The sequence below is a fragment of the Piliocolobus tephrosceles genome, chromosome 4 (assembly GCF_002776525.5).
Source record: "Piliocolobus tephrosceles isolate RC106 chromosome 4, ASM277652v3, whole genome shotgun sequence".
NCBI classification, from domain to species: Eukaryota; Metazoa; Chordata; class Mammalia; order Primates; family Cercopithecidae; genus Piliocolobus; species Piliocolobus tephrosceles.
The window spans coordinates 32,099,923-32,126,210 of NC_045437.1; the positions used below are offsets into that span (position 1 = coordinate 32,099,923).

The following is a 26,288-nucleotide window of genomic DNA, read 5'->3' on the forward strand; positions in this document are numbered from 1 at the left end:
TCAAGAGCCAAGGTTATGGCAACTGTTTCTTGGAATGCTTAAGGCATTTTGCTTGTTGACTTTCTGGAGGATCAAAGAATGATAATTTTTGTTTATTATGAAAGTGTTTTGAGAAAGTTAGGCAAAACTTTGCAGAGAAATGTCTGGGAAACTTCACCAGAGACTTCTTCCCCACCACAACAATACTCCTCATTCCTCTCATCAAACAAAGGTGATTCTGTGAGAGTTTTGATGGGAAATCATTAGGTATCTACCTCACAGTCCTGATTTGGCTTCTGACTTCTCTTTGTTTCTTGATCTTAAATAAATCTGTAAAGGGCACTCATTTTTTTTTTTTCCAGTGAATAAAGATTACATTGACATGGTTAAGTTTCCAGGACCCTTGGTTTTTTAGGGATAAACTACATGGTTGAGATCACCACTCAGAAGAGTGTCTTGAACTTGATGAATCTTATGTTAAGAAATAAAGTTCATATTTTAAATTTTTATCTTTTAATTCCATTTTACATGAACTTTTTGAAGTCCCCTCATACATTTGTTTTTGTGAATATAATAATCTACATAAAGTAACTTGTCTATAAATCAATGATATGAGAATTCTTCATGTCGCTTGCAAATCTCATGCCAGTATTCAGGTTAAATCACAGACTATACATTTTTCAGAAGTCTTTCTAAATGTCACTTTGCCTCAGAACATCTTCAAAGAAGTGAAAAAATGATTGTAGTTGATAGAAATCTAAGAGGATTATAACAGAGAAACAACTGTGTGTTTTCAAAAGAACCCCTTAAGGTCACATTTAGCTGCAGCTTCTGATGAAATTGAATCATAAATTTAATTAGAAAAAATATAAAATTACCATTATTTATAGTGCTGGAAAATTAAAATAATAGATTTGTATAATAGAAGAAAAATGGTAAGTTAATGAAGTTGCTGCCAAGGAAAGTGAGAACCCAGAGGCAAATTTTTACTTTAATTTTTTGGCATCCATTGATTTTTTCCCCCCACTTCTTAAATAGTTCCCTCTAAAACAGCAACTGTATGTAAAGAATGAAATCTCAACACTCATTACATTATAGAAATGTTCTTGAATTATTTGTAATGTTCTTTCATCTTTTCTGCCTCTAGGGGGGAGTGTGTTTTCAACAATTCTGGCCTCAGAAGGTATGTGATTGTGGGCCACAGGCTTCACAGGGGTATTCTTGAGTACAACTTTAGGACTGGCTCAACAAGGGAGAAAAGACCCTTTGAAAATCTAGATGGGTTCTTACTTTAGAGGTTGCAGCCAGGATGCCAAGGGAGAAGAGTTGCAGAGACTGTTATGGTTGGTGGAGAAAACTTACTTCTGATAGAATTTCTAATACACTTCAAAGAATCACATATTAGTTTCCCTATATTAATGCTGTCGTTCCTGGTAGTGAGAAATAACATATAGACAGTAATTTCATTTCGTAGAGCTGAAAAATGAACCGTTGAATACTTTATAGAAAACTTGCCACCTTATTGTAGTAGCTTTAAAAAAAAAAAAAAAAAAAAAAAAAAAAAAACCAAAACAACGAAACATGGTTTATGGATCTTAAGTAAAACATTTCTAAACCTCATAAAAAGTCTATTAGTTTTGGAAATATCCTGTTTAGGGCTAACATCGTCTTTCTTTCAAATGGCTAATTTTCTTTCATTTTGCAGCATTTTCCGATAACTTTCCTTTGGTTTCATTCAACAACTGAAGCCAGAAAGGAAGCACCTAGTAAAAAGGTTACCACTCTTTTGAACGTTAAAAAAAATACTTATTTTTTCCCCATTTCAGTGTTTTACAGAATTGAAAGAAATAATATTTAAAAATTGAGTCAAAGAAATGAGTTATTTCTATTTTTTCCTTTTTTTTCCTTTGGTTCATTTTTGTGACTAAAGTGCTGTAAAAATCTACTATAAAATGTTATTTTTGGGTTTATTGTGCTGTATTAGCCTCAAAACTTAGCTATATATATAAAAAATTGATATAAAGAATGTTATTATTTAGAGTAGGAATTAACGTTGTTCCTAACACTTTTACATGATGTAACTGGTGGTCCATGGTTTGTTTTGAATCCAATCCAATTTAAAAATATTCTCAGGGGATGAAGAGGTATTTAAGTATATAATTTATACTGTTTGGGCCTTAATTCATCTAGAGAGTAAGGGGTGTCAGGCTGGGTGATTTAAGTCTTCTGGCCTGAAGATTTAGAACTGCATATTTACACAAACTTTCAGTTGGTTGCAAAAATTCTAATTTGATGGAAAGTAAACAAATCCATAACACTGAAAACCATACACTTACATTACTTGGTGGGTCCTCCTATAATCTTGTGACTCTTTTCATTTGAAAAGGTTTTTAAAAAATCTTAATTGTTGCTCCTTGGAATTCCTAAGGGGTGTTTTGAGCCTCAGCAAAAGCATAACACTGGCATTTTTTTTATTCGTTCCGCTGCATGGTTTGGGGTCTCTTCCCTTCCGCAGCTTGGTCTTGTTGGTGCTCTTAAGTGTGACAAACTGCAAGTAGAGAGCTCTTGTCCAAAAGCTGCGGAGAGGCTACGGGCACTCACCCTAACTTAGGCGCACTGCCCTGCTGTTGAACTGCGGGCGAGGTTGGGTTGCATCTGGGATGGGACAGGCGTTCACACTGGTGCCACTGAAACCCCAGACTCTCCGCATAAACCCACACCACACACAGCAGAATCATATCGCCATTGGCTGGTGTCCCCCAGACACAGGGCATACCTCGGAGTAACAGGAAACCCTGGTTCCTTGATGTCTCCTGGCAACCAGTTTTGAAATCCATTAAGAGGCTTGGAATTCATGATTTAGCTCTTGTTTTGTTGTTGTTGTTGTTTTTTTTTTTTTTTTTTAAATCTATGCTGCCATAAACGCCTGCCGTTCTGCAAATTCAGGAAAGATTTAATTGCTGTGAAGCACTAAATCTCAATTTCCAGTGTGTGTGTATTACCTGTTTGTGGAGTTAAATTTTATATAGGTGTCTCTTTTGCTCCTGGTTAGTGGCGCTAATTAAATAAATGGAAATTCTCGCAGGAATTAGAAGCTCCTTCTTAACAGTGACGATTTCAGGATCACAGTGCATAATCTGAAACCTAAATGACCCAGAAGCTGAAACATTACCCTTAATCATATTGACGTTTCCAGAAAGAGTGATGAGAGTGCTGTCTTAAGGGCGGCGAGCGCTGACGCCAGAAGTTGCCATATCTCCAGAAACCCCAGTTTGCCTTTTTAACCTTCGCAAGTGAGAACCAGAGCGCGTTAAGGCCTCCGAGTGAAAAACGCTGAGTCGGGTGCAAGTTTCTGCCGAAAGAGGGCGTTGGTCTGAGACTAAAAGAAATTTGTGGACACGGACGCCCAGTTAAATGAAAGACCATTTTAACACATTTTCAATGTATTTAAATGTGCGGACTTAATTGTCAGAATTCTCCCTCCTAGTGTAGCACGTTCACATTGCAAAAGACTTGCAGAAAAAGGTCCAGTTCCGTTTTGACCTGCCCAGCCGCACGGCGGACTCCCGCGATGCTCCTCTGGTCACGGACTTCTCCAGAGCCGCTTCCCTCCGGTCTCCACTGCTGTTGTGGCTGTGGCCAGTGATAGGACTGGGTCTCCGAGGCAGGACCTTTCTCGGCGTCGCGGAATCCCGGCACAGTGCCTGGAGCGCTCCAGATGAGGAGCGGTTGGATCTTTGAGCGCTCAGGTTGGAGGGGGAGCGTGTGTTCTACCCGGGGGACCTACCGGGAACGTTTTGAGAAAAGCAGTCCCTTTATTTAGGTACCTGGTTTAGCAAACAAAGCCCCGAGGACGCTTTGGGGATGCTTTCCAAGCTTTGTGACACCTCCAGAAGTTGAACCGTTCGCTCGCCTTTGGGAGCAACAAGTTTCACTTTCCTGCTCTCAGTGAGCTGACGGAGGGTCCATGAGCTGGGACACTGTGACCCCGGCACCGCTGCGATTCTAGCGCGAACCTGCGTGGCCCAGCGGGAGGGGGCTGGCGCGGGGCTGAGGAAGGCGGGGTGTGGGTGACGCCCGGGCCAGCTGGGCACACCAGGTCCGAGATGGAGCCATCTGCACTGGGACCTTGGTCCTTGTTCCCTGACCTTGCGCCTAGGGACCAGGAAGGTCAGGTGCTCGCCCCGCGTCGGTGCGTCGGGAGGGAATGTGGCCGGAACCAGAAAGGTGAGAGCAAGCGGCACCTAAGGATTATTGCACTGAAACCACAATTTCTAGAACCACCCCTTTTCCCCAGTCCTGTTGTTGTTGTTTTCTTTTTTTTGCACGGTTTGTGTGTGTACGTGTGCGTGCGCGCGCGCATTTCTCTACTTTAAAGCACATTTCCTTTTTTAAAGCCAGGAGCTGGAGCTGGCAAGGGAGAGGCGGGGATCGCAGAGGCACGCGGCGTGGTGGGGGCTCCTGCCGGTGCAGACGTGGGCAATTTCAGCTTTAAGGAAAAGGCCGAGGGCCGGCGGGGAGTGGTGGTTAGGGACAGGGGCGCGATGGGTAGGGAAGGGGTGCGGGGAGGAGCCTTGATGTAAGAATGTTAATAAGAGACTCCCCCAGCCCAGCCCCCACTTCTTCCCACCCCTACCCACCCCACCCGCTGGAAATACAAGCCCGGCCTCGGCGCGCCATGTGTGGTAACACGCTCAGCCGCTGCCACGCTATTTAAACGCGGGCTATGGATCCAGGAACCGGCGCGAATCAATGAGATCAAACGCGAGGGAGATGCATCGTCAATTACAAACACTTGGACAAGTCTAACTTTTTTTTTCTTTTACAAAAACGCTTTCAAAAGCAACCTTAGCAACGCCCAAATAAGAAGCCACCTCTAAGCAAAATAGTATATGTATAAAGGGAGGGCGGATATAAACAAATATATATGTATATTACAGACGCACAGGTTTACACCCGGTAAACTTTTTCTTTTTTCTTTTTTTAAGAAAAACTAGTGACATTGCAAAGAAGGACGCTTCCTCTCTATCTTTTGGCGCATTAGTGAAGGGGGTATTCTATTTCGTTAAACGCCCAAGGGGGCGCAGGGACCTTGGAGAGAAGAGTGGGGAGGAAAGAGGAAGGGTGGGTGGGGGGCAGAGGGCGAGGCGGCGAGGGCAAGCGCTTTCTTGAGGCACGATGCCGTCTCTGCTGGTGCTCACTTTCTCCCCGTGCGTCCTTCTCGGCTGGGCGTTGCTGGCAGGCGGCACTGGTGGCGGTGGCGTTGGCGGCGGCGGCGGGGGCGCGGGCATAGGCGGCGGACGCCGGGAGAGAGAGGCGCTGCCGCCGCAGAAGATCGAGGTGCTGGTGTTACTGCCCCAGGATGACTCGTACTTGTTTTCACTGACCCGAGTGCGGCCGGCCATCGAGTACGCTCTGCGCAGCGTGGAGGGCAACGGGACTGGGAGGCGGCTTCTGCCGCCGGGCACTCGCTTCCAGGTGGCTTACGAGGACTCGGACTGTGGGAACCGTGCGCTCTTCAGCTTGGTAGACCGCGTGGCGGCGGCGCGGGGCACCAAGCCTGACCTTATCCTGGGGCCAGTGTGCGAGTATGCAGCAGCGCCAGTGGCCCGGCTTGCATCGCACTGGGACCTGCCCATGCTGTCGGCCGGGGCGCTGGCCGCCGGCTTCCAGCACAAGGACTCTGAGTACTCTCACCTCACGCGCGTGGCGCCCGCCTACGCCAAGATGGGCGAAATGATGCTCGCCCTGTTCCGCCACCACCACTGGAGCCGCGCTGCGCTGGTCTACAGCGACGACAAGCTGGAGCGGAACTGCTTCTTCACCCTCGAGGGGGTCCACGAGGTCTTCCAGGAGGAGGGTTTGCACACGTCCATCTACAGTTTCGACGAGACCAAAGACTTGGATCTGGAAGACATCGTGCGCAATATCCAGGCCAGTGAGAGAGGTGAGCAGGCGCGCGTTCTGGACCCCGGGCCCTAACCCAACCGCTCTCCGCGGCTCTCCCTGCACACCCCTCCACTCTGCAGACCCCACTCCCCCTTGCGGCGCTGAGGGCGGGTACGCGCGGGCACTCGTTCAGGTATGCGCTGTGTGGCTGCGACGACCTTTGACGACCGCCCATCGCGGTCAAGGGGTGTACATAGAGGGTCCCAGGGAGGTGAAGGGGTTGGAGGGGAGGGCGTCTGAGCCCGCAGCTCCTGCGTGCCCAGGTCCAACAGGTGCTGTCAAACCACTTGGGTGCTTTTTCTTCCCGGTTTCCACTTTGCCAGCACTGGGCTGGCGATTAGGGGGCGTACTCCCAGTGACTGGTTCCATCCACGGTCTGAAGCATCCGAGAAGGAAAGAACTTGTATCTCAGTGCTTTGCCGACTTGCGCCCCGACTTAGTGCGAAAGCGTCCGCGGACTTCTCGCAGCCAGGAGTCACCGCTTGGCTGGCCTGCTCTCGGGGTTTCCCTGACTGTTGTTTCCACAGACCCCAGGTTTCTTTTAAAGGCTTGTTGAACCACTCTTCTCATTCCTTTCATTTCCCTTCCAGCCCCTTATAAACGAGCTTCTGTGGTTTCCACCAAAAATGCCCCTGTGTGTCTGAATTCTGGCTGCACTCACTTCCCTCGGCGTGTTCTGCAACGCAGTCTCTAATGCGCCCAGAGCTAAGCTTTGCGGGAGTACCTTTAGAAGAAACGGGCGCTGAATCTTCTTTCCACCTGTCCTCCAAGTTTTCTCCATGAGTCTTTGGGTGTTGGAATAAAACCCAAACTGAACAAAAAGCTCGAGGCTAAGGATGGTGGCTATTGCTGCGGGGAGCGGGTGGACGCGGACGTGTAATCGCCAGTGTGGCCCATTTTAATGTAGGGTAGAATCTGAGGGAAGGCAGGCTGAGATCCCAGCATAGCGGCGATCCCTCCTCCCTCCAGTCAGGGATCAGGAGCACAGCGATGAGGGAATACGGTCTCTGCTCCCCCTTGGCACTCACGCGCCTGGAATGTGAGTGGTGCAATCCCGGCAAAGCTCCCCGAGACCCCAGTGCCACGCGGATGAGACCGAAGGGGAGCGGAGCTGAGCCAGGCGCAGGGCGCGTCCACAACTTGGCATGGCCGGGCACCTGGGCGTTGGTCGTAGGGGACAGCGTAACCTGAGGCCCAGGGCCCCAGGAACAGGTGAGAGTGAACAGAGAAGCCATCAATATTGGCGCTGCAGTCACCGCCTTGCCATCTTGGCCACCTGGGACTCAACCTTTAGAGCAAAGAGGCGAGAGGTGTTTGACAGTAGGAATGCCTGGCCAAGTTTTGAGCTCTCGAACTCCAGGCTGTCTGTGCCGAGTCCCTGCCAGCCAAGCAGGCGGGGCGCGGGCTTTGCCGATTATGAAAAAGGGCACGTGTGTCCAACGGCTGCGGGCTTGCCACGCCTCGGCAAGGAACCCACATCTAAGCTCCCAACTCGCAGTCGCCCGGCTACTGCGGCCTCCATGGGGCAGTCTGCGACCCGGGCTGCTATGGTTCCCGGAACCTGCTTCTTTAGTTCTTGGCTTTCGAGGGCTAGGAGCTAAAAGTCAGAGACTTCCCAAGGTGGGCTGGGGCTTGGGGTGTGTCCCCCTACGGGCGAGATCCGCGATTTGCTGACTTGTCCGTAATGCCACTACCCTGTAGGTCCCAATATCGGCGGCTGCCCCGGCGCACGTGGCCTGGGATACAAAACCAAGGGCGTGCGTGAGCCCAGAGGAGGGCAGATCGCTGCCCGGGCCCCTCAGCCTCACAAGTGGCTGAGGCCTGGGACTGGGCGGACAACAGTGCCCTGGTAGGCCTGAGGACTGGTGCGCCCCGGGCTTCAGAGGACTAGGGCTGCAGTTGGCTGCTGGAAATTATTTTTTAATTCCAAAAGCCTTTTAGACGTTCCGAAGTCTCTTTGCTTTTTTTTTTTTTCCTCCAAGTTTGCATTGAGTGGCGAAAGTTTTCTTAACTGACCTGTGTATTTTACGAGTGATAAGGTTAGTATTTTACAATTCTTACTCTAAAAAATATTTCCAACAGTGACCTGTCAGATATTTAGAAATAGGAAACACAACAGTTTCTCCTCTAATCGTCCTCGCCCTTCCACCCTGAAATTCCTTACACTCAAGAGAGAAAGTTGCCTAATAACAAATCTCTCTTAGGGGACCTTTTACAAACACATTGAAGTAACACAGTTACTTTACCATAAGAAGTTAATGTATTAAATAGGGCTTCGGTATATGGTTGCAGTGAAGTTTGTGGCTCAGTCACCGACTGGGGGATCTTGGACTGCTATGAAACCTCTGTACCTCAAGCTCCTTAGTGAAGTGGGGATAGTCAGAGCACCCACGTCTTTGGGAAACTGGGAGGGTTTAGAGGAGCTAACCCAGGAATGCGTGGGAGCAGTGCCAGACGAATACAAAGTGCTCAATTAATGTGCGGTTTCATTGTAGTTATTATTTTATATATGATGATAATCACCTTTATCCCAACGGTGAGGCCATGCCATGGGAAAGAACCCTGGACTCAGATGCAGATGCTCTGGATTTGGCTGGTTTCCTTATGTGAATTTTCTTCTCCGTGAAGCAATGTGTGGGGTGAGAATCAGGCCTCTTCAAACTGATATTCTCACCTAAGTGTGAAAATGCAGCTGACAGTATTTTTGCTTTTGAAAATTCCCTATTAATTATGAATTAAAGTAGAGAGAGTTCCTCCCTCTTTTGGTGAGAACACTGACATTACTTTTTTTTGGACTTAAGTTTCTCTTTAAAACCAAATCACAAATGTTTGAACAAGTAAAACACTGATCATACCAGCATCTCAAATAATAATGCGACTAAAATTTCACATGGCGTACTACAGAAAGAAAAACAAAGGGACATCAATTATTCCTTCATTTTAAGGATTTACCTAAGTCAATAATTTAAAGTATTTTTTTTCTGTCATGTCTTTTGCTAATACCACTAAAATAAACAGACCTGAACATATATTATTTTTAAAAACAATTATCTTTATTTAAAATGGATTTCCTTATACTGCCAGCTACTGCCCTGAGTATTCCACACACTTACCAATAAATTTAGTTTTAAAAAGACAGGCTTAGAAATAATTTTTTCAAGCAATAAAAGCCAGTAGTTGTTTTGTCGATGCACTTTATATGGTGCAGAACTAGAAGTATCCTAACGCAAATGTTGTTATGTGAAGAACTGTAGTTGTATCCTTTTAGTTATTAGTATGTCATTAATCTGGGCCTGCATAATGACTGTATAACATTATACAGTCGTTAGAGATAGAGATAACAGTATTTAATCCACACAAGAGTCATTTATTTTTAGAATTAGTCTGGGGTAAATGACTGAGTGGTCAGTCAGCAGCATTTTTAAGGAAAGAACCCATGGTAAGTGTAAAATAACTAACACAGCAGGGGAAAAAAGGAGCTTTGTAGGCTGCAGTGTGGAAATTCTAAAGGCCTTTGGAGTAGATGGAGCTTTATGAACAACAGAAATAAAGATTCAATCTCCATTTTGCAAACAATATCCATTGCTATGCAGTGTAGAAACAATCAGAGGGAAATCTTTTTTGAAAAAAATTAGATTTACTTTTTACCAAAGTTTAGTTCTACAGCTATAGAAAGTGAGAAAACTAACTACACAAGGTTTATGAGGAGAAAAAGGTTCCTGTCTCTTACTCTCCATTTTTCACTCTCAATTCTTGTTAGCTGTTCCTGTAGGTATTGGCCTTCATATCTCTTAATAACATGCTGCTTTCTTTTTCAGTTTTAGGTCTTATCTCTTGGAATCCTAGTGGAAGAAAATTCTCTTCTTGATCATTCTATTGCCTGTTAACCACACATGCAAGCTTTCTTTCCAGTCATCTTTCCAATATGGTTGTGTCAAAATTTTTCTCAGTAGGCTGAGGCAGGAGGATTGCTTGAGTCCAAGAATTTGAGGCTATGGATTGCACTATTTGAATAGCCACTGCATTCCAGCCTGGGCAGTGTAGCTAGACCCCATCTCTTACACAGTCTTTTTAGTTAGTCCAGTATTCAGTATAAATATTATCATTACTTTCTAAATGATAGTTAAGGTTAAGTCACATAGGCTCCTATGTTGACATTTCCTTCTTTCCCCTAGTTATTTTCCTTGGAGTTAAAAAAGTCCATTTTTGTTTATTTGCTTAATTTCCTATGGATTTATAATTAAGTAATCTTCTAATTCTTTATTTTAAATCTCCTGAGTTTTTTAAAAATTATGCTACTTTAAGTTCTAGGGTACATGTGCACAATGTGCAGGTTTGATACATAGGTATACATGTGCCATGTTGGTTTGCTTCACCCATCAAGTCATCATTTGCATCAGGAATTTCTCCTAATGCTATCCCTCCCCCAGCCCCCACCCCCCAACAGGCCCTGGTGTGTGATGTTCCCCACCCTGTGTCCAACTGATCTCATTGTTCAATTCCCACCTATGAGCGAGAACATGTTGTGTTTGGTTTTCTGTCCTTGTGATAGTTTGCTGAGAATGATGGTTTCCAGCTTCATCCATTTCTCTGGAAAGGACATGAACTCAGCCTTTTTTGTGGCTGCATAGTATTCCGTGGTGTATATGTGCCACATTTTCTTAATTCAGTGTATCATTGATGGACAGGTTCCAAGTCTTTGCTATTGTGAATAGTGCTGAAATAAACATACGTGTGCATGTGTCTTTATCCAGCATGATTTATAATCCTTTGGGTATATACCCAGTAATGGGATTGCTGGGTCAAATGGTATTTCTAGTTCTAGATCCTTGAGGAATCACCACACTGTCTTCCACAATCGTTGAACTAATTTACACTGCCACCAACAGTGTAAAAGTGTTCCTATTGTTCCACATCCTCTCCAGCATCTGTTGTTTCCTGACTTTTTAATGATTGCCATTCTAACTGGCGTGAGATGGTATCTCATTGTGGTTTCGATTTGCATTTCTCTGATGACCAGTGATGATGAACATTTTTTCATGTGTCTGTTGGCTGCATAAATGTCTTCCTTTGAGAAGTGTCTGTTCATATCCTTTGCCTACTCTCTGATGGGATTGTTTGTTTTTTTCCTTGTAAATTTGTTTGAGTTCTTTGTAGATTCTGGATATTAGCCCTTTGTTAGATGGGGAGATTGCAAACATAGTTTCCCATTCTGTAGGTTGTCTGTTCACTCTGATGGTAGTTTCTTTTTCTGTGCAGAAGCTCTTTAGTTTAATTAGATCCCATTTGTCTGTTTTGGCTTTTGTTGCTATTGCTTTTGGTGTTTTAGTCATGAAGTCCTTGCCCATGCCTGTGTCCTGAAAGGTATTGCCTAGATTTTCTTCTGGGGTTTTTTATGGTTTTAGGTCTAGCATTTAAGTCTTTAATCCATCTTGAATTAATTTTTGTGTAAGGTGTAAGGAAGGGATCCAGTTTCAACTTTCTACAGATGGCCAGCCCATTTTCCCAGCACCATTTATTAAATAGGGAATCCTTCCCCCATTTCTTGTTTTTGTTAAGTTTGTCAAAGATCAGATGGCTGTAGATGTGTGACATTATTTCTGAGGGCTCTGTTATGTTCCATTGGTCTATATCTCTGTTTTGGTACCAGTGCCATGCTGTTTTGGTTGCTGTTGCCTTGTAGTATAGTTTGAAGTCAGGTAGCATAATGCCTCCAGCTTTGTTCTTTTTGCTTAGGATTGTCTTGGCAATGTGGGCTCTTTTTTGGTTCCATATGAACTTTAAAGTCATTTTTTTCCAATTCTGTGAAGAAAGTCATTGGTAGCTTGATGGGGATGGCATTGAATCTATAGATTACTTTGGGCAATATGTCCATTTTCATGATACTGATTCTTCCTATCCATGGGCATAGAATATTATTCCATGTGTTTGTGTCCTCTTTTATTTTATTTTATTTTTGTTGAGCAGTGGTTTGTAGTTCTCCTTGAAGAGGTCCTTCCCATCCCTTGTAAGTTGGATTCCTAGGTATTTTATTCTCTTTGTAGCAATTGTGAATGGGAGTTCACTCATGATTTGGCTCTCTGTTTGTCTGTTATTGGTGTATAGGAATGCTTGTGATTTTTGCACATTGATTTTGTATTGTGACACTTTGCTGAAGTTGCTTATCAGCTTAAGGAGATTTTTGGCTGAGATGATGGGGTTTTCTAAATATACAATCATGTCATCTGCAAACAGGGACAATTTGACCTCCTCATTTCCTAATTTAATACCCTTTATTTCTTTTTCCTGCCTGATTGCCCTAGCCAGGCAGGAAACACTATGTTGAATAGGAGTGGTGAGAGAGGGCATCCTTGTCTTGTGCCAGTTTTCAAAGGGAATGCTTCCAGTTATTGCCAATTCGGTATGATATTGGTTGTGGGTTTGTCATAAATAGCTCTTATTATTTTGAAATACATTCCATCAATACCTAGTTTATTGAGAGATTTTAGCATGAAGCGTTGCTGAATTTTGTCGAAGGCCTTTTCTGTATCTATTGAGATAATCATGTGGTTTTTGTTGTTGGTTCTGTTCATGTGATGAATTATGTTATTGATTTGCATATGTTGAACCAGCCTTGCATCCCAGTTATTTTGTAGATATTTTGCACAGTTGGCCACTGTGGGTTCTTCAACATCCTCCTGGGGCTTCCATCACCTCTCTGTTGAGCTAGATCCCTGTGTGTTTCTCTTTTTTGATTATGTTTTCATTTTGGTGGCGCACATCCACCAAGAGCTTTCTGAGAAAGGATGAATAAGGCTGAAAGTTTGAGATGTTTTGTGACTGAAAATTTTCATCATACCTTTATACATAATTATAGTATTCTAGGTTGAAAATAATTTCCCTCAAAATGTGACAGTATTGCTTTACTGTCTTCTAAATTCTAACATTGTTATTAGAAATCTGGAATCAGTTTGGATTCTGAACTTATTGTTCATTGCTTTGCTTTCCTGGAAATTTTTAGAATCTTCTCCTCTTCCTTGTGTACTCAATAGGCCTCTTTTATCCGGAAACTCATATCATTTAATTCTGGGAATACTTCTTAAATTATTTCTGTGATACTTGTATCCTTTTCATTTTCTCTATTTCCTCTTTCTAGATTTTTTCTAATTTGGATGCGAGATCTCTTGGAATAATCCTCTACTTTTCTTACCTTCTATTTACCACCTATCTTTTTTTTTTTTTGTAATTCATCTTGTTTGGATATTTCCTTGGCCACTTTTAAAGTTACTGTTGAGTTTTTCATTTTTGGTATCATATTTTCAGTGTGTAGGACATGGCATGCTCTGCTTTGCTTCCATGTAATAATATCCCTCTTTTCCTTCTAAATTTAGAATTAACTGGAAGATGGGTACAGTAACCAGATGGAGAATATGAATATATCCCTATTTTTGATAAAACCAGTTGAACATGGATTTAGATCTATTTCCAAAAGGGCCTGCTTGCTATTACTTCCTCCCAGAATTAGGCAGGAATATCTACTAAATCACAGACATTGCCATTTAGCTGCAAATCTCCCCTGCTAACTCTTGACCATGTGACAAAAGAAGTCCATGATGTGTGCTCTCTGCAAACAGCCACAACCCAAAGAGGAAGGAAGAAAAGACTGAGCCAGCATACTCAGTTTTAGGCTCAACAGTCAGACATTTCACTTCTTTTCCTCTTGTTGGGGGTGAGGGGAAGGAAAATGAAAGCACATTGAAAGATATGAAATGTTAGCCCATTAGAGATTTCTCCCAATGAAAACTTGAGGTTTTGGAAATAAGTATCCCCCGATTCAGGGGTACTACCTGGAATGTTTTTGATTCTCTGAATTGATACCTTTTTGCATTTCTCTCTGCTGTTCTTAGAGTGATTGCAAGAACATGATGCAATAGTGAGAAGTCATTTAAAGAAGTCATTGTGGGAACCAGATAATGGAGGGTGGCATGGAACATTGAAAGTTCTTTGGCAAGGAGGATAAAATAGAGTAGAATGAGGAAAAGTCTATACATAAAGTTAGAGTTACACCATCGTCCCCTCTTTTAGAATTTTAACAATTTGACCCAAAGCTAATATTTATGTATTTAACTATACTGAGATACAACAAAAACTGCCTTAATTAACCTCCACTTACGCAGGTCGCAGGATTAGCTGATGTTCTCTGTTCTCTATAAATCTTATCACTTGTTGGTAGACGCTGGCAGCTAGTAGAGTTCTCCTGAGTGTGCCACACACTTCTCATACTTCTTCATATATTTTCTAAGAGTTGTCCCAAGTCTGTTGATGCTGGTTGTGCTTATTATGATAAATATGTAATTTAATTAGTTATTATATAAATTGATGAAACATAAGCAGGAAAAGAAAATTATTTTAATTAAAACTATTCTAAACCTTTTGATTGTATAAAGGCAAGTTACTAAAAATACTTGCTGTTCAATTAGGCATGAGTGAGACAACCCTAAAAGATTGGGGAGCATCATAAAAATCTAGGATCGTGTACTGTGACTGCTTTGCCAGTGTCATTAGGTGCTTGTTCCAGTTTGAACTGAAACTGGATGATAATGTGCATTATGGGTTTGGTTTATTCAAGAAAGACAATGCTCTGCCCATGAACTTGGAAATTAGGGCTTCCTTTTGAGTCTTAAATCACATGGCCAACACAAAATGGATAAGATCTAAAATAATCAAAATCTGCTTAGATAGACACAGTGCCACTCTATGTCTCTCTTGCTCAGTCTAAGTGGGTACTAACATTTACAGAAAGAATGTAGGCTGGGCCTGGTGGCTCATGCCTGTAATCTCAGCACTTTGGGAGGCCCAAGGTGGGCAGATCACTTGAGGCCAGGAGTTTGAGACCAGCCTGGCCAACATGACGGAACTCTATCTACACAAAAAGTACAAAAATTAGCCGGGCGTGGTAACATGCACCTGTAGTCCCAGCTACTTGGGAGGTGCTGAGGTGGGAGGATCACGTGAGCCCAGGAGTTGGAGGTTGCAGTGAGCTAAGATTGAGTCACTGCACTCCAGTCTAGGTGACAGAATGAGAGTCTGTCTCCAAACAAACAAAATAATAACAACAAAAAAACAAAACAAAGAATGTGTCCATCAGAAGGACTTGGTGGTGGTGGGGTGTCTGTTAGTTTGTTTTCTGTTGCTATGACAAAATACCACAGACTGGGTGATTTATAAAGAAAGAAGTTTATTTAGTGTATGGTTCTAGAGGCTAGGAAGTCCAAGAGCATGGTGACAGCATCTTGTGAGGGCCTTCTTGCTATGTCATAACACTATGGAGGGCATCACATGGTAAGAGAGCAAATGTGTGCCAGCTCAGGTCTCTCTTCCTCTTCTTCTAAACTACCAGTCCCATCTTAGGGGACCCACCCTGATGACCTTATCTAATCATAAGTATCTACCAAAGGCCCCATCTCCAAATACCACCAACAAATGATTTGGAGCATTAAGTTTCCAACACATGAAATCTGGGGGACACAACCAAACCATAGCAGGAAGAGAGAGAAGGAGATGGGCCAGGAATGTAAAAATAGAAAAAAAGTGCCACAGAGGCCAATGTTTAGGGAAACTTCAGGCAAAGTTTAGGAAAGCTGGTCCTCTGGTCCTTGGACCCTGCCTGTTTGGTCCTGGACCAGATATATCTCTTAGATGGATGCCTAGGGTCATCAAGTCCTGGTGATTTTGATACCTGAATCCTCTACTGGCCTCCCTGATTCTGATTTCATCCTTACTTGCATCCTACTGCTTATAATGTGTCTCTTCAGTTAGCATGCCCAGCTACAGGACATGTTGACACAAATATATTCATAACCATCCTGGACCTCATTGAATTTAAATAGTATGCATTTCAGATTACCTACACATATCTGAGTTAGGTTATTGGAAACTTGCCCCTAAGGAATGATTCTACTCTCTATATGTTGACAGAATCAGGTTCTGCATCTTGGAATTGAGAGCCAGATCCTGGACTATGATCACTTGCTCGAAAAATGATGAGGGCTGCTTGGTGGCCAGTCAGCCAGAACTTCCCGGAACCTCCTGGAGACATCTACTCTTGGAATCCACATTCTTCAAACTTGTCAAGCCTCAGTCCCTTGTTGAATGTGTTATGGGACACCTTGACTCTTTGTTCATTTAAGAGGCTAGAATCAAATCAGAGGTAAAACAAGGGTCTAAGTCATAACAAATAATTAGGAGTTTTTTTGAAAACTTTCTTACTGAGGCATCTTGGAATTGATTATCCCAAATATATACCTATACTTTCAGGCAGAAACAATACCTACTCCCATTGTTATAGATCTTTAAGAATTTTGTATTGTTTTAGAAACTTTTTCTCTAGAGCTTTTATGCTGTACACCGAGCCCTTCTGGGGTATGAAATGTCAGAGTCATGATCTAACACTGAATTAACGTGTGTAGTAAACTAAATATCAACAAGAGCCCAACCTCCATGCAGGTTGCCAAGGCCGCTTTGGCATAGCCTGAAGTTTGTTTTACGTCTTTCAGCACCCATGCTTTTACAAAGAACATACACATCTTGGAGGGCTGGCATGCATCGTGATAATGCGGTTTATAGCACCCAGGTCTCTCCAGGTCTCTCTGCACAGTATGTGTGCAGCAAAACACAGTGGATCTGGTCATGGAGGCCTGGGTCTATCAACAGGGATCAAATTGACTGGGTAATGGTCAAGCCCTACTTCACTCTAGCCTGTGTAGCCCTTATATGGTAGGCAACAATATCCAATTCGAGAGGCTTTCGAGTTGTGTGAAGCCTCTTGAATCCAACAGTATGGATATAAACTGAGAGAACAGGGGAGAGACACCTGGAAACTTACAAATGATTTCTTATGTATGTTGAGACAACCTGAAAATAATGTTTTAAAATTCAAACAGCAGAAAGCTTGTAGCACTCCCTGAATCCTCTGATTTGCCAAGTGAATGTTCTCTCTAAAATCATTAAGTTTGCTTTTTCAGGACAGTGCATTTACTATGCTATTAAGTATAAAAAGCAGTTGACAATTTTCACTATCTTATATTGGGCAAATCTGGTGATTTATTTGATACAGTTTTTTTTTTTAAAAAAGAACTTTTTTTTAAAAAAGAAAGGGTCCAGAATCCAATCCAGCATCACACATTGCAGTCAGTAGCCTATTTCTTTAAGCCTCTTTCAGTCTAGAATGTTTCCTCAGCCTGTCTTTGTTGTTCATGAAATTGACCATTTTAAAGAGCATAGGCCGATTTTCTACAGACCATCCCCCAAGGTGGGTTTGTGACTGCCTCCTTCTGATTAGATGTAGACTGCCCATCTAGACATTTTGGTCCTTAGAGTGTTATTCCAGGTGCCCCATGAGTCTGTGTTCCCATGGTTAGTGATGTTGGCTTCCATCTCTTGGTTATGGAGGTGTCTGCTAGGTTCCTCCATGGTCCATTTGTAGTTAATAAGTGATTGTGAGGAGATACTTCAGGACCATACAAGTATCCCATTCCTTGTCAGATGTCCCTTACTGGTGTCAGCATGCTCCAAGTGCTCTGCAAAGGGGTGCCTCATGTGTGTTGTTTGTTCCTCCCCTAGTGGTGATCATGTGTGCGAGCAGTGACACCATCCGGAGCATCATGCTGGCGGCGCACAGGCATGGCATGACCAGTGGAGACTACGCCTTCTTCAACATTGAACTCTTCAACAGCTCTTCCTATGGTAACTCTGCTTCCACTTTCCCCTCCTCTGCTAAGATTCCAAGAGAGGTTATCAGATGCCGATGAATGGTGGGTTGGATAAATAATATGTGGTACGTAAACACCATGGAATACTATGCAGCTATATAAAAGAATGGAATCATGTCCTTTGCAGCAACATTAATGGAGCTAGAGGCCATGATCCAAACATGATCAGAATAATTTCAATGAGATTTGGGCAGAATTTTTAATAGAATGGAATAGACTAGAACATAACACTACTGAACAGGTAAAGGTGTGTCACACTTAGCATGTGTATTGTTTTAGAAAGCTTTTACTTTAGTAATATTATTGCACATTTGTGTGTATATGTGCATGTTACACCTATGTTTACAATGGGTCACAGTGTGAAATAAAATAACTGTTATTGCAAATTGAGGTAAAAATCATTTGAAAGCCACTGTTCCCAGTCCCCTTTCTTTCAGATTACTGCACCTTAAACCTCTCCTATACAGAAGTTATGAGTCACTAATGTATAGAGTTGAAAGCATTTAATTCCCTATAATGAATCTGGGGAAGTTTGCAGGGTTCCTGTTATGGAGGGTGATTAAGGAGATCATAAAGATAATAGGTACAAGACATTTCTCCCCCAAATGTGGTTAGGGCTCTCTCTGAAGCAGACAGCACAGGGCTACAGAACATTTTCTCAAACGCTGCATGCTGGCTGCTCAGACTGGAGCAGTTGTAAGGGAAGTGTAAGTGTGTATATCACAAATGGCATGTTTATACTGAGCTTCACTTCCCAGTTCTTGCTGATGAGATATAGTTGGACAGGATCTAAACCTTAAAACATAAGCCCCGGTTTCCTGCTCTGATATCCTGGCTTACTGGAGCAGTACATCATTGTGCATATACAGATAATAAAACACACTTATCATGGAGATAAAGAAAAGTTGATGAAACAAAAGTAGCCACTGCTTCCTGTAGCGGATAAAATTGGAGATTTGAGGCTTGCAAGATAAACACCCTATTTTGCCCTCCTTGCTGCCATGATGGTCTTTTCCCCTCTGTTTCACACAAGTAGAGCGGTGGTTTCACTTCTTGACTCAAGATCAGAATGTAGTTTTACTATGGGCTGCAGGAATGGTAGAAACTGGTGAAAATGAAAAACATGTGTGTTGAGTTTTGCAAGTTGGCAACTACAAATACAGAATTTAGAGGCAGTGCATGTGAATTTAGAGACATTAGGCCTGGCAAGTACGGAATACAAATGTTAGATACTAGAATTCCTCTCATCCACAGATAAAGCCTTTATTACTTTTCCCTGTTCATTACAATACATGAGTATTGTAGACGATTTAGAAAACACAGAAAAGCATGGGAAAGAAAACAATTTATCATAATTCTGCCACGCAGACAAAAGTACATTGATAATTTTTAGAAGTATATACATCCTGCCTATTTTATAAATATATGTCTTACAAAAATATTCTTCAATATATTGATCATACTATTTATGGTATGGCTCTATGTTCTTTCATAATGTTGATAATCATCTTTTATAAGTCTTATTTTTCAATATTGATGTTGTTCCCAGCTTTTTGCTATTAAGAACAATGCTGTGTTGAGTATACACACACATATACACACTCTCTCTCTCACATATTTGTACATATATATATTATCTGTAAAATAAATTTCTAGAAGTAGAATTGCTGGCTCAAAGGTTATGTGCTTTTAATGTTTTGTTTGTTTTTTTTAGACAGGGTCTCACCCTGTTGCTCAGGCTGGAGTATTGTGGCGTGATCTTGGTTCACTGTAGCCTCAACACCCTGGGCTCAAGTGATCCTTCTACCTCAGTCTCCTGAGTAGCTGGGACTACAGACATGTGCCACCAAGCCTGGTTAATTTCTTTTATTTTCTTTAGAGACAGGATTTCATCATGTTGCCCAGGCTAGGCTCGAACTCCTGGGCTCAAGTGATCTGCCTGCCTCAGCCTCCCAAAGTCTAAAGGGACTACAAGCATGAGCCACCATGCTGCCTGCCATTTAGGTTTTGATAGATATTGTCCATTTTTACTTTTGCAGCAAAGTGTGTGATTATCTGTTTTCCTGTAACCTTGTCAACCCTGTATAATCTAACTTTTACCTTATTTTATTTAATTGAATTTCTTTTTATGTTTATAAGCAATGCTTTGCAGTTTTCTCATTTATATTGTGCATTTTTCTTGTTGTGTTTGTTCTTAGGTATTTTATGTTTTTTGGTTGTTATTATGATCATGATCTTTTCCCATTGTATTTTGGAATGATATTTGTGTAGAGAAGCAATGAGTTCTTGTTTATTTATTTTGCAAGAATTCTACTTATTAAAATCCTCTGCTCTAATAGTTTTTGTATCATTTCAAATAACAATGACAGTTTTTTTCTCCATTTTGATAGTTAAACATCCTATTTCTTATTCTTTTCTTATTGCATTGGCAATAATATCATATAACGGGGGTTACACTTTAAATTTTGACTTCTGTAATGAAGTAGATGGTAAAGTACCCTTTTATTCCTAGTTTATCAAGTCTGATTTTTAAAATCAGAAATGAATATTGAATAATATCAAATGCATTTGACCTGTTCTCCTAATAAATTAAAAATATTGGGCCACCATGGCATTCTTGGAATCAAGTGTACTTTGTCATGATGATTTTTTAAAAGATATATCGTTGAGTTTAAGTTTTTAGTGTTTTATTTAGGGTTTTGGATCTGTACTCATGAGTGAGATTCAAGAGCAGTTTTTGGCTGGACCGCAGTGGCTCATGCCTTTAATGCTAGCACTTCGGGAGGCCGAGGCAGATGGATTACCTGAGGTCAGGAGTTCAAGACTGCCTGGCCAACATGGTGAAACCCCGTCTCTACTAAAAATACAAAAATTAGCTGGGCGTGGTGGCACACGCCTATAATCCCAGCTATTCGGGAGGCTGAGGCATGAGAATCGCTTGAACCTGGGAGGTGGAGGCTGTAGTGAGCTGAGATCTCGTCACTGCACTCCAGCCTGGGCACCAAGAGCGAAACTCTATCTCAGAAAAAAAAAAAAAAAGTCTTTTTTTGGGATGACATTGCCAGATTTTAATATCAGGTTCTTCTTAGCTTTATAGAATTAATTGAGACACTTTCCATGCTCTATAACAATTTTGATACCATAGGAATATTCCTTAAAATAAGAAAAAAGTTCAACTCTGTATTTGCACCTAACTTCTTTCTGGAAGTAATTTTTGGACAACTTAAAAAAACTCTTCCATAGTGAAATAATTTCAGACATAAAAAACTTACAAAAAATGTAAGTTGAGAATCACTTATTTGAAATTCTTGGTATTAAAGTGTTTCAGATTCCAAGTTTTTATTTGGATTTTGGAATGTTTGTGTGATATATATACACATATATATGTGTGTGTGTGTATATATATATGTAAAATGAGACATCTTGGAGATGGGACCCAAGTCTAAACATGAAATTCATTTATGTTTCATATACCTTATACACATAGCCTAAAGATAATTTTATTTTTTTCCCTAAGGATGTTGAATAAACTGTATATCGTGTGCCTCTGTTTTGACCCATCACATGAAGTCAAGTGTGGAATTTTCCACTTGTGGTGTTATGTTGTTATGTTGGTGCTCAAAAAGTTTTGAATTTTGGAACATTTTGAATTTCTCGTTTTTGGAGTAGGATGCTTAATCTGTATAGAGACTTCATGTACAGTTATGTGTTACTTAATGATGAAGATACATTCTGAGAAATGAGTGGTTAGGCGAGTTCATCATTGTATTAACACCATAGGAGGTTTTCATACAAACCTAAATGGCATATAGCTTACTACACACCTATGCTATATGGTATAGCTTGTTGCTCCTAGGCGATAAACATGTACAGCAAGTTACCGTACTGAATACTGTAGACAATTATAGCACAATGGCATTTGGGTATCTAAACATAGATTCTATCTAAGCATAGAAAAGGTATAGTAAAAATACAGTTTTATAATATTACGGGACTGCTGTCATATATGTGGTTTGTCATTGACTGAAATGTTATTTGGCGCTTGACTGTACATATTTTACCAAGCTTTCTCTAATGTTACCAAATAACCATAGTACAATTATCAAAACAGGGAAATTAATGTTGGCACAATATTATTAACTAAACTACAGGCCTATTTGAAGTTTACCACCACTTCTGCTAATGTTCTTTTTCTGTTCCAGGATCCAATCCAGGATCTTACACTGCCATTTAGTTGTTGTGTCTCCTTTGTCTCCTCCAGTATGTGATAGTTCCTCAGTCTTTCCTTCTTTCATGACTTTGACACTTAAAACAAAAGTTTTCACTATGACCAAGTGGGGTTTTTCCCAGGGATGCAAAGTTGGTTGTATATTTGAAAAGCAATCAATTTAATCCATCAAATTAAGGAAGTTAAGAAAAAAAATCACATGATCATATCAATAGATACAGAACAAGCTTTTAACAAAATTCAACACCCATTCATGATCTTAAAAATAAAAAATAAAAAGTTATAAAACAAGGAATATAGGGGAACCTGCTTAGGTTGACAAAGAATACTACAAAAACCTCATAGCCGATATCACAATTAATGGTGAAAGACTGAATGCTTTCCCCATAATATGAGAAACTAAGCAAGGATGTTCATCTTCATTACTCATTCAATTTGCCACTAGGGGTTCTAGCCAGATAGACAGGGCAAGAAAGGAAAATAAAAAGCATACAGGTTGGAAAAGAAGAAAAAAGTCTGCTGTTTTGTGCAGATGTCATGGCTGTCTACGTAGAGAATCCCAAATAATCTACAAAAATTCCTTAAAGCTATTGAATGAGTTTAGCAAGGTCCCAAGATACAGGTTCAACATACAAAAATCACTTGTGTTTCTATATTCTAGCAATCAACATGTAGATGTCAAAATCAACAATATAATATCATTTAGTCAAAAAAGAAACATTTAAAAAATGTAAATTAAAAAATCTAGGTCTTTTTTTTGCTGAAAACTACAAAACGCTGATGAAACCACTAACAAAAGAAATAAAAAAAAGATCTATATTAATGAGAGACATACCTTGTTCATGAATTGGAAGACTCAACATGGTGAAGAGGACAATTTTTTCTTACATTGAGGTTAAGTAAATTTCTTATAAAAATTTCAACAAGTTTTTTTTAGATATAAGGAAGATTATTCTAACTTTGACACTTTTCATGAACCCATTATGTTGTAGAATGTCTTTCAATTTGGATTTATCTGGTATTTTTCCACAATGAGATTGAGTTTGTGCATTTTGGTGAGAATATTGCAGGCATGATGTTGTGCCCCTCTCATTGCATAATACCAGTGCATAAGAAGCCATACTATATGACTTATTGCTGGTGATGTTTGGACAACTTCTTAACACTTTCTTTCCTATGAGTTTAATTTTTCTGCTTTTTGAAAATTCTACTACACAGAGTTATACAGAATGCTCTCACACAACTTACAAAGTATACTTGGGGTTTCTGATTAGATCCTTTATATTTTACATTTACACCATATTTGCTCCGACTTTGTGCTTTGGTGTTGTTCTGCCGGAGAGGCTCTGCCATGTACTAGCTGTTAACTCTAAGAGCTAAGGGTTAAGAGATGGTTAAGAGCTTAATCTTTAACCCTGGCAAAGTAACATAACTCTGCCCTCCCCTGCAAGCCTTAGTTTCTTCTAATGAGAATAATAATACTTATCTTATGGCATCAGATTGAGTAATAAATGAGGTGATGTATATAAAATACCTTGCAAATTTCTTGGAATAACTATTTAATAAATGTTAGCTATATTTTATTAGTCCTAGTTTACTTTGACCATTACATCTAATACTTAAAAAATTATGTTAAGTTTATACATTTTTTTCTGTGGTGATAGGTTTATAGATAGATTTAAGGCCATACATTCTGTTATCAGGTTAGCCAATGTTAATATAATACATCCCAAGGACCTGGGTGCATTAGGAATTGCATCTTCATGCACCTAACCAAGAAGTCCCGTTGTAGTGATTTTAAACAAATGTAGAGATTTATTCTCTTACCTGAAACACATCCAGAGGTGGGAAGTTGAAGGCAGGGATGATGACTTCCTAATGTCATCAGGAGTCCAAGCTGGCTCTGTCTTCCTGCTACTCTCAATCTTAGTGCATAAAATCCATTCTTAAGATCAAATATGGTGGCTAGAGCTCCAGGGATCATGTGTTAATTCTAGGCAAGACAAAGAGAAAAGACAACAGGTAAAAAGGGACCCGCCTGGATGACGTGGTTCTCTGTGAAAGGCTTTCCTGGAAGCCCCACTCGTTAACTTCTGCTTACATTTCACTGACTAGCTCTAGTAATAAGGGATATCAGGGAATGTGTGCTTTTAATTGGACTCACTGCTATCCTACATCAATTTAGGGATCTGTTACTAAGGAAGAAGACAGTGTGGATGTAGGAAGGCAACTGTCCATCTTCCACAGACTCTGAAGCACCTTTTTCCTTGGGGTAGAAGCAGTCAACAGAATCACATGGTGGGCAGAGTGACCTAGACCGAGGTTCTGCTATACATTAGTAGTAAAGGGCCTTGTTTGAAACTTTGTACCCCAATAATCAGATATATATGTTCATGAAGTTCTTCAACATCTACCTCTCCCTGGGCCTCTTCATACCAAACCCTATACTTTTTCTAGAAAAAGGCCTCTATTTTATTTTATTTATTTTATTATTTATTACTATTTTATTTTATTTGTTTTTTGAGACAGTTTCACTGTTGTCACCCAGGCTGGATTGCAATGGCATGATCTCAGCTCACTGCAACCTCTGCCTCCTGTGTTCAAGCAATTCTCCTGCCTCAGCCTCTTGAGTAGCTGGGATTATAGGCACATGCCACTAAGCCCGGCTAATTTTTGTATTTTTAGTAGAGACAGGGTTTCACCATGTTGGCTAGGCTGGTCTCAAACTCCTGACCTCAGATGATCTGCCTGCCTCAGCATCCCAAAGTGCTGGGATTACAGATGTGAGCCACCATGCCCGGCCAAGGCATCTAATTTTAGTCACTACTTATTTGATGTTGGATTGAAAAAAACATATTGATAGTGTATCTAGTTTTACTAATTACTAGATTGTTTGGTCTTGGTGAGCACTCAAAAAAAGATTCTCAGATTTGCCCAAATTATGTGATTACAGGAATTCAGTGGGTAATATATTATGGGATAATTCAAGTGATTGAAAATAAGACATAGGTTTTAAACATAGGTTTAAAAAAGTCTAGGAAGAAGGTAATATATATTGCCCCATAGAGCTTTTAAAGGCACCGATTGACATTTTTGTCCATTGGCATTACCTACTTAGAAGGTAGGTTAGGTGGTAATTTATCTGGGTGATCCTGTCCAGAACTGTTATTATTGTAGAGCTTCCCTTTCTGAGAACTCAGAGAGCACTAATTAAGATGAGAACAGAAGTATAGTAGAGATTGGTGATGCACACAAATTAAATTATTTGACTGGCTAAAAATGGAAAAATAACAGAAAAACCAGGGAGAGATTAGAATTATGTTTTGCCATAAAAGTGATACATGTACATTAAAGTCAATTTGGAACATAGAAAAAAGAAAAAGAATTCTCACATAATTCATCAATCATAACAGCTGCTAAACAGCATTTTGGCACTTCCCCTTCTGATATTTTTTCCTCTGCTACATTTGTTTTTAACGTTTTTGTTAACCACTGCATATACAATTTTAAATCTTAGAACACCCAAACTCTGATGAAATGAGTGTACATTGGGGTGGGGCGTTGGTATTTGGAGTCTGGCTTGCATTTGGATCTTGCTCCTATCATTTATTAGCTAAATGACTTTGGGCATGTTAATCTCCTTGAGCCTTAATTTCCTCATCTGTAAAATAGGGATTGTACTTAAATCTTTTTCAAAGAGTTGTTATGAGAATTAAAGAAAGAAATACTGCAGGTTAGAACAGCTATGTGGAGCATGCACAATGGTAGCCCCCATTAAGCGGTGCTGTTATTAACAATGGGTGTAATTGGACCAGCCTAGCCATGGCAAGCATGTGATGGTGGGTCGTTTGGAGAGGGTAGGGGTAAGCCAAGGAAGGCAGTTATTTTCTCTCCTTAAATGACCACCAGAGCTGAAGAGCCACAGTACTGTGGGGCTAGGCCAGGTGAATGCTAAGCATTCATTTCTTGGACAGATTCTGATGGCTCAGCTACTCATTCAGGTGATATATATTGAAAGCTTACTATGTGCTAGGTCCTCGGTAAGTACCGGGAACTACAGGATGGCACAGTTACCCTAACATGGGTAGCCTTTATTGGCTGCAGCTCTTCAGCCACAGGGTTGCTGGGCATAGGGCTTGGCGCTGAGCAGACTACTTTCCTCTTTCATAAGTATTCTGGACCCAGTGCGAGCTTGGGTGTTTAATACGGCATTAGTATCCACCACTCCTCTGCAAGTGCTGTCCTCAAGGTCACCAGTGAGCTTCTCATGACTAAATCCATTAGCCTTACCTGAGACCATGCTTCCATGCCTCCAAAGCTGTGCCACCCAATGGAACTTTCTGCAATGATGGCTGTGTTCTAGTCTGTGCTGCCCAATATGG

At 41.1% G+C, this 26,288-nt stretch overlaps 1 protein-coding gene across 5 annotated transcripts in view; it reads left to right on the forward strand.

Annotated features, from left to right (window-relative positions):
- Window positions 1–4,082: 4,082 nt before the first annotated feature.
- The window catches only part of NPR3 (natriuretic peptide receptor 3), a 76,430-nt gene continuing 54,224 nt past the window's right edge, over window positions 4,083–26,288 (forward strand). For 2 of the 5 annotated variants that reach the window (XM_023216589.2, XM_026455978.1), the window contains exons 1-2: window positions 4,083–4,206; window positions 17,530–17,652. In XM_023216589.2, the coding sequence (XP_023072357.1) occupies window positions 4,086–4,206; window positions 17,530–17,652 (244 nt within the window). In that variant the 5' untranslated portion in view covers window positions 4,083–4,085. Of the gene's footprint in view, window positions 4,207–4,731; window positions 5,927–17,529; window positions 17,653–26,288 lie in introns of those variants that run through there. The other 3 variants (XM_023216587.2, XM_023216588.2, XM_026455979.1) reach the window with 3 other exon arrangements.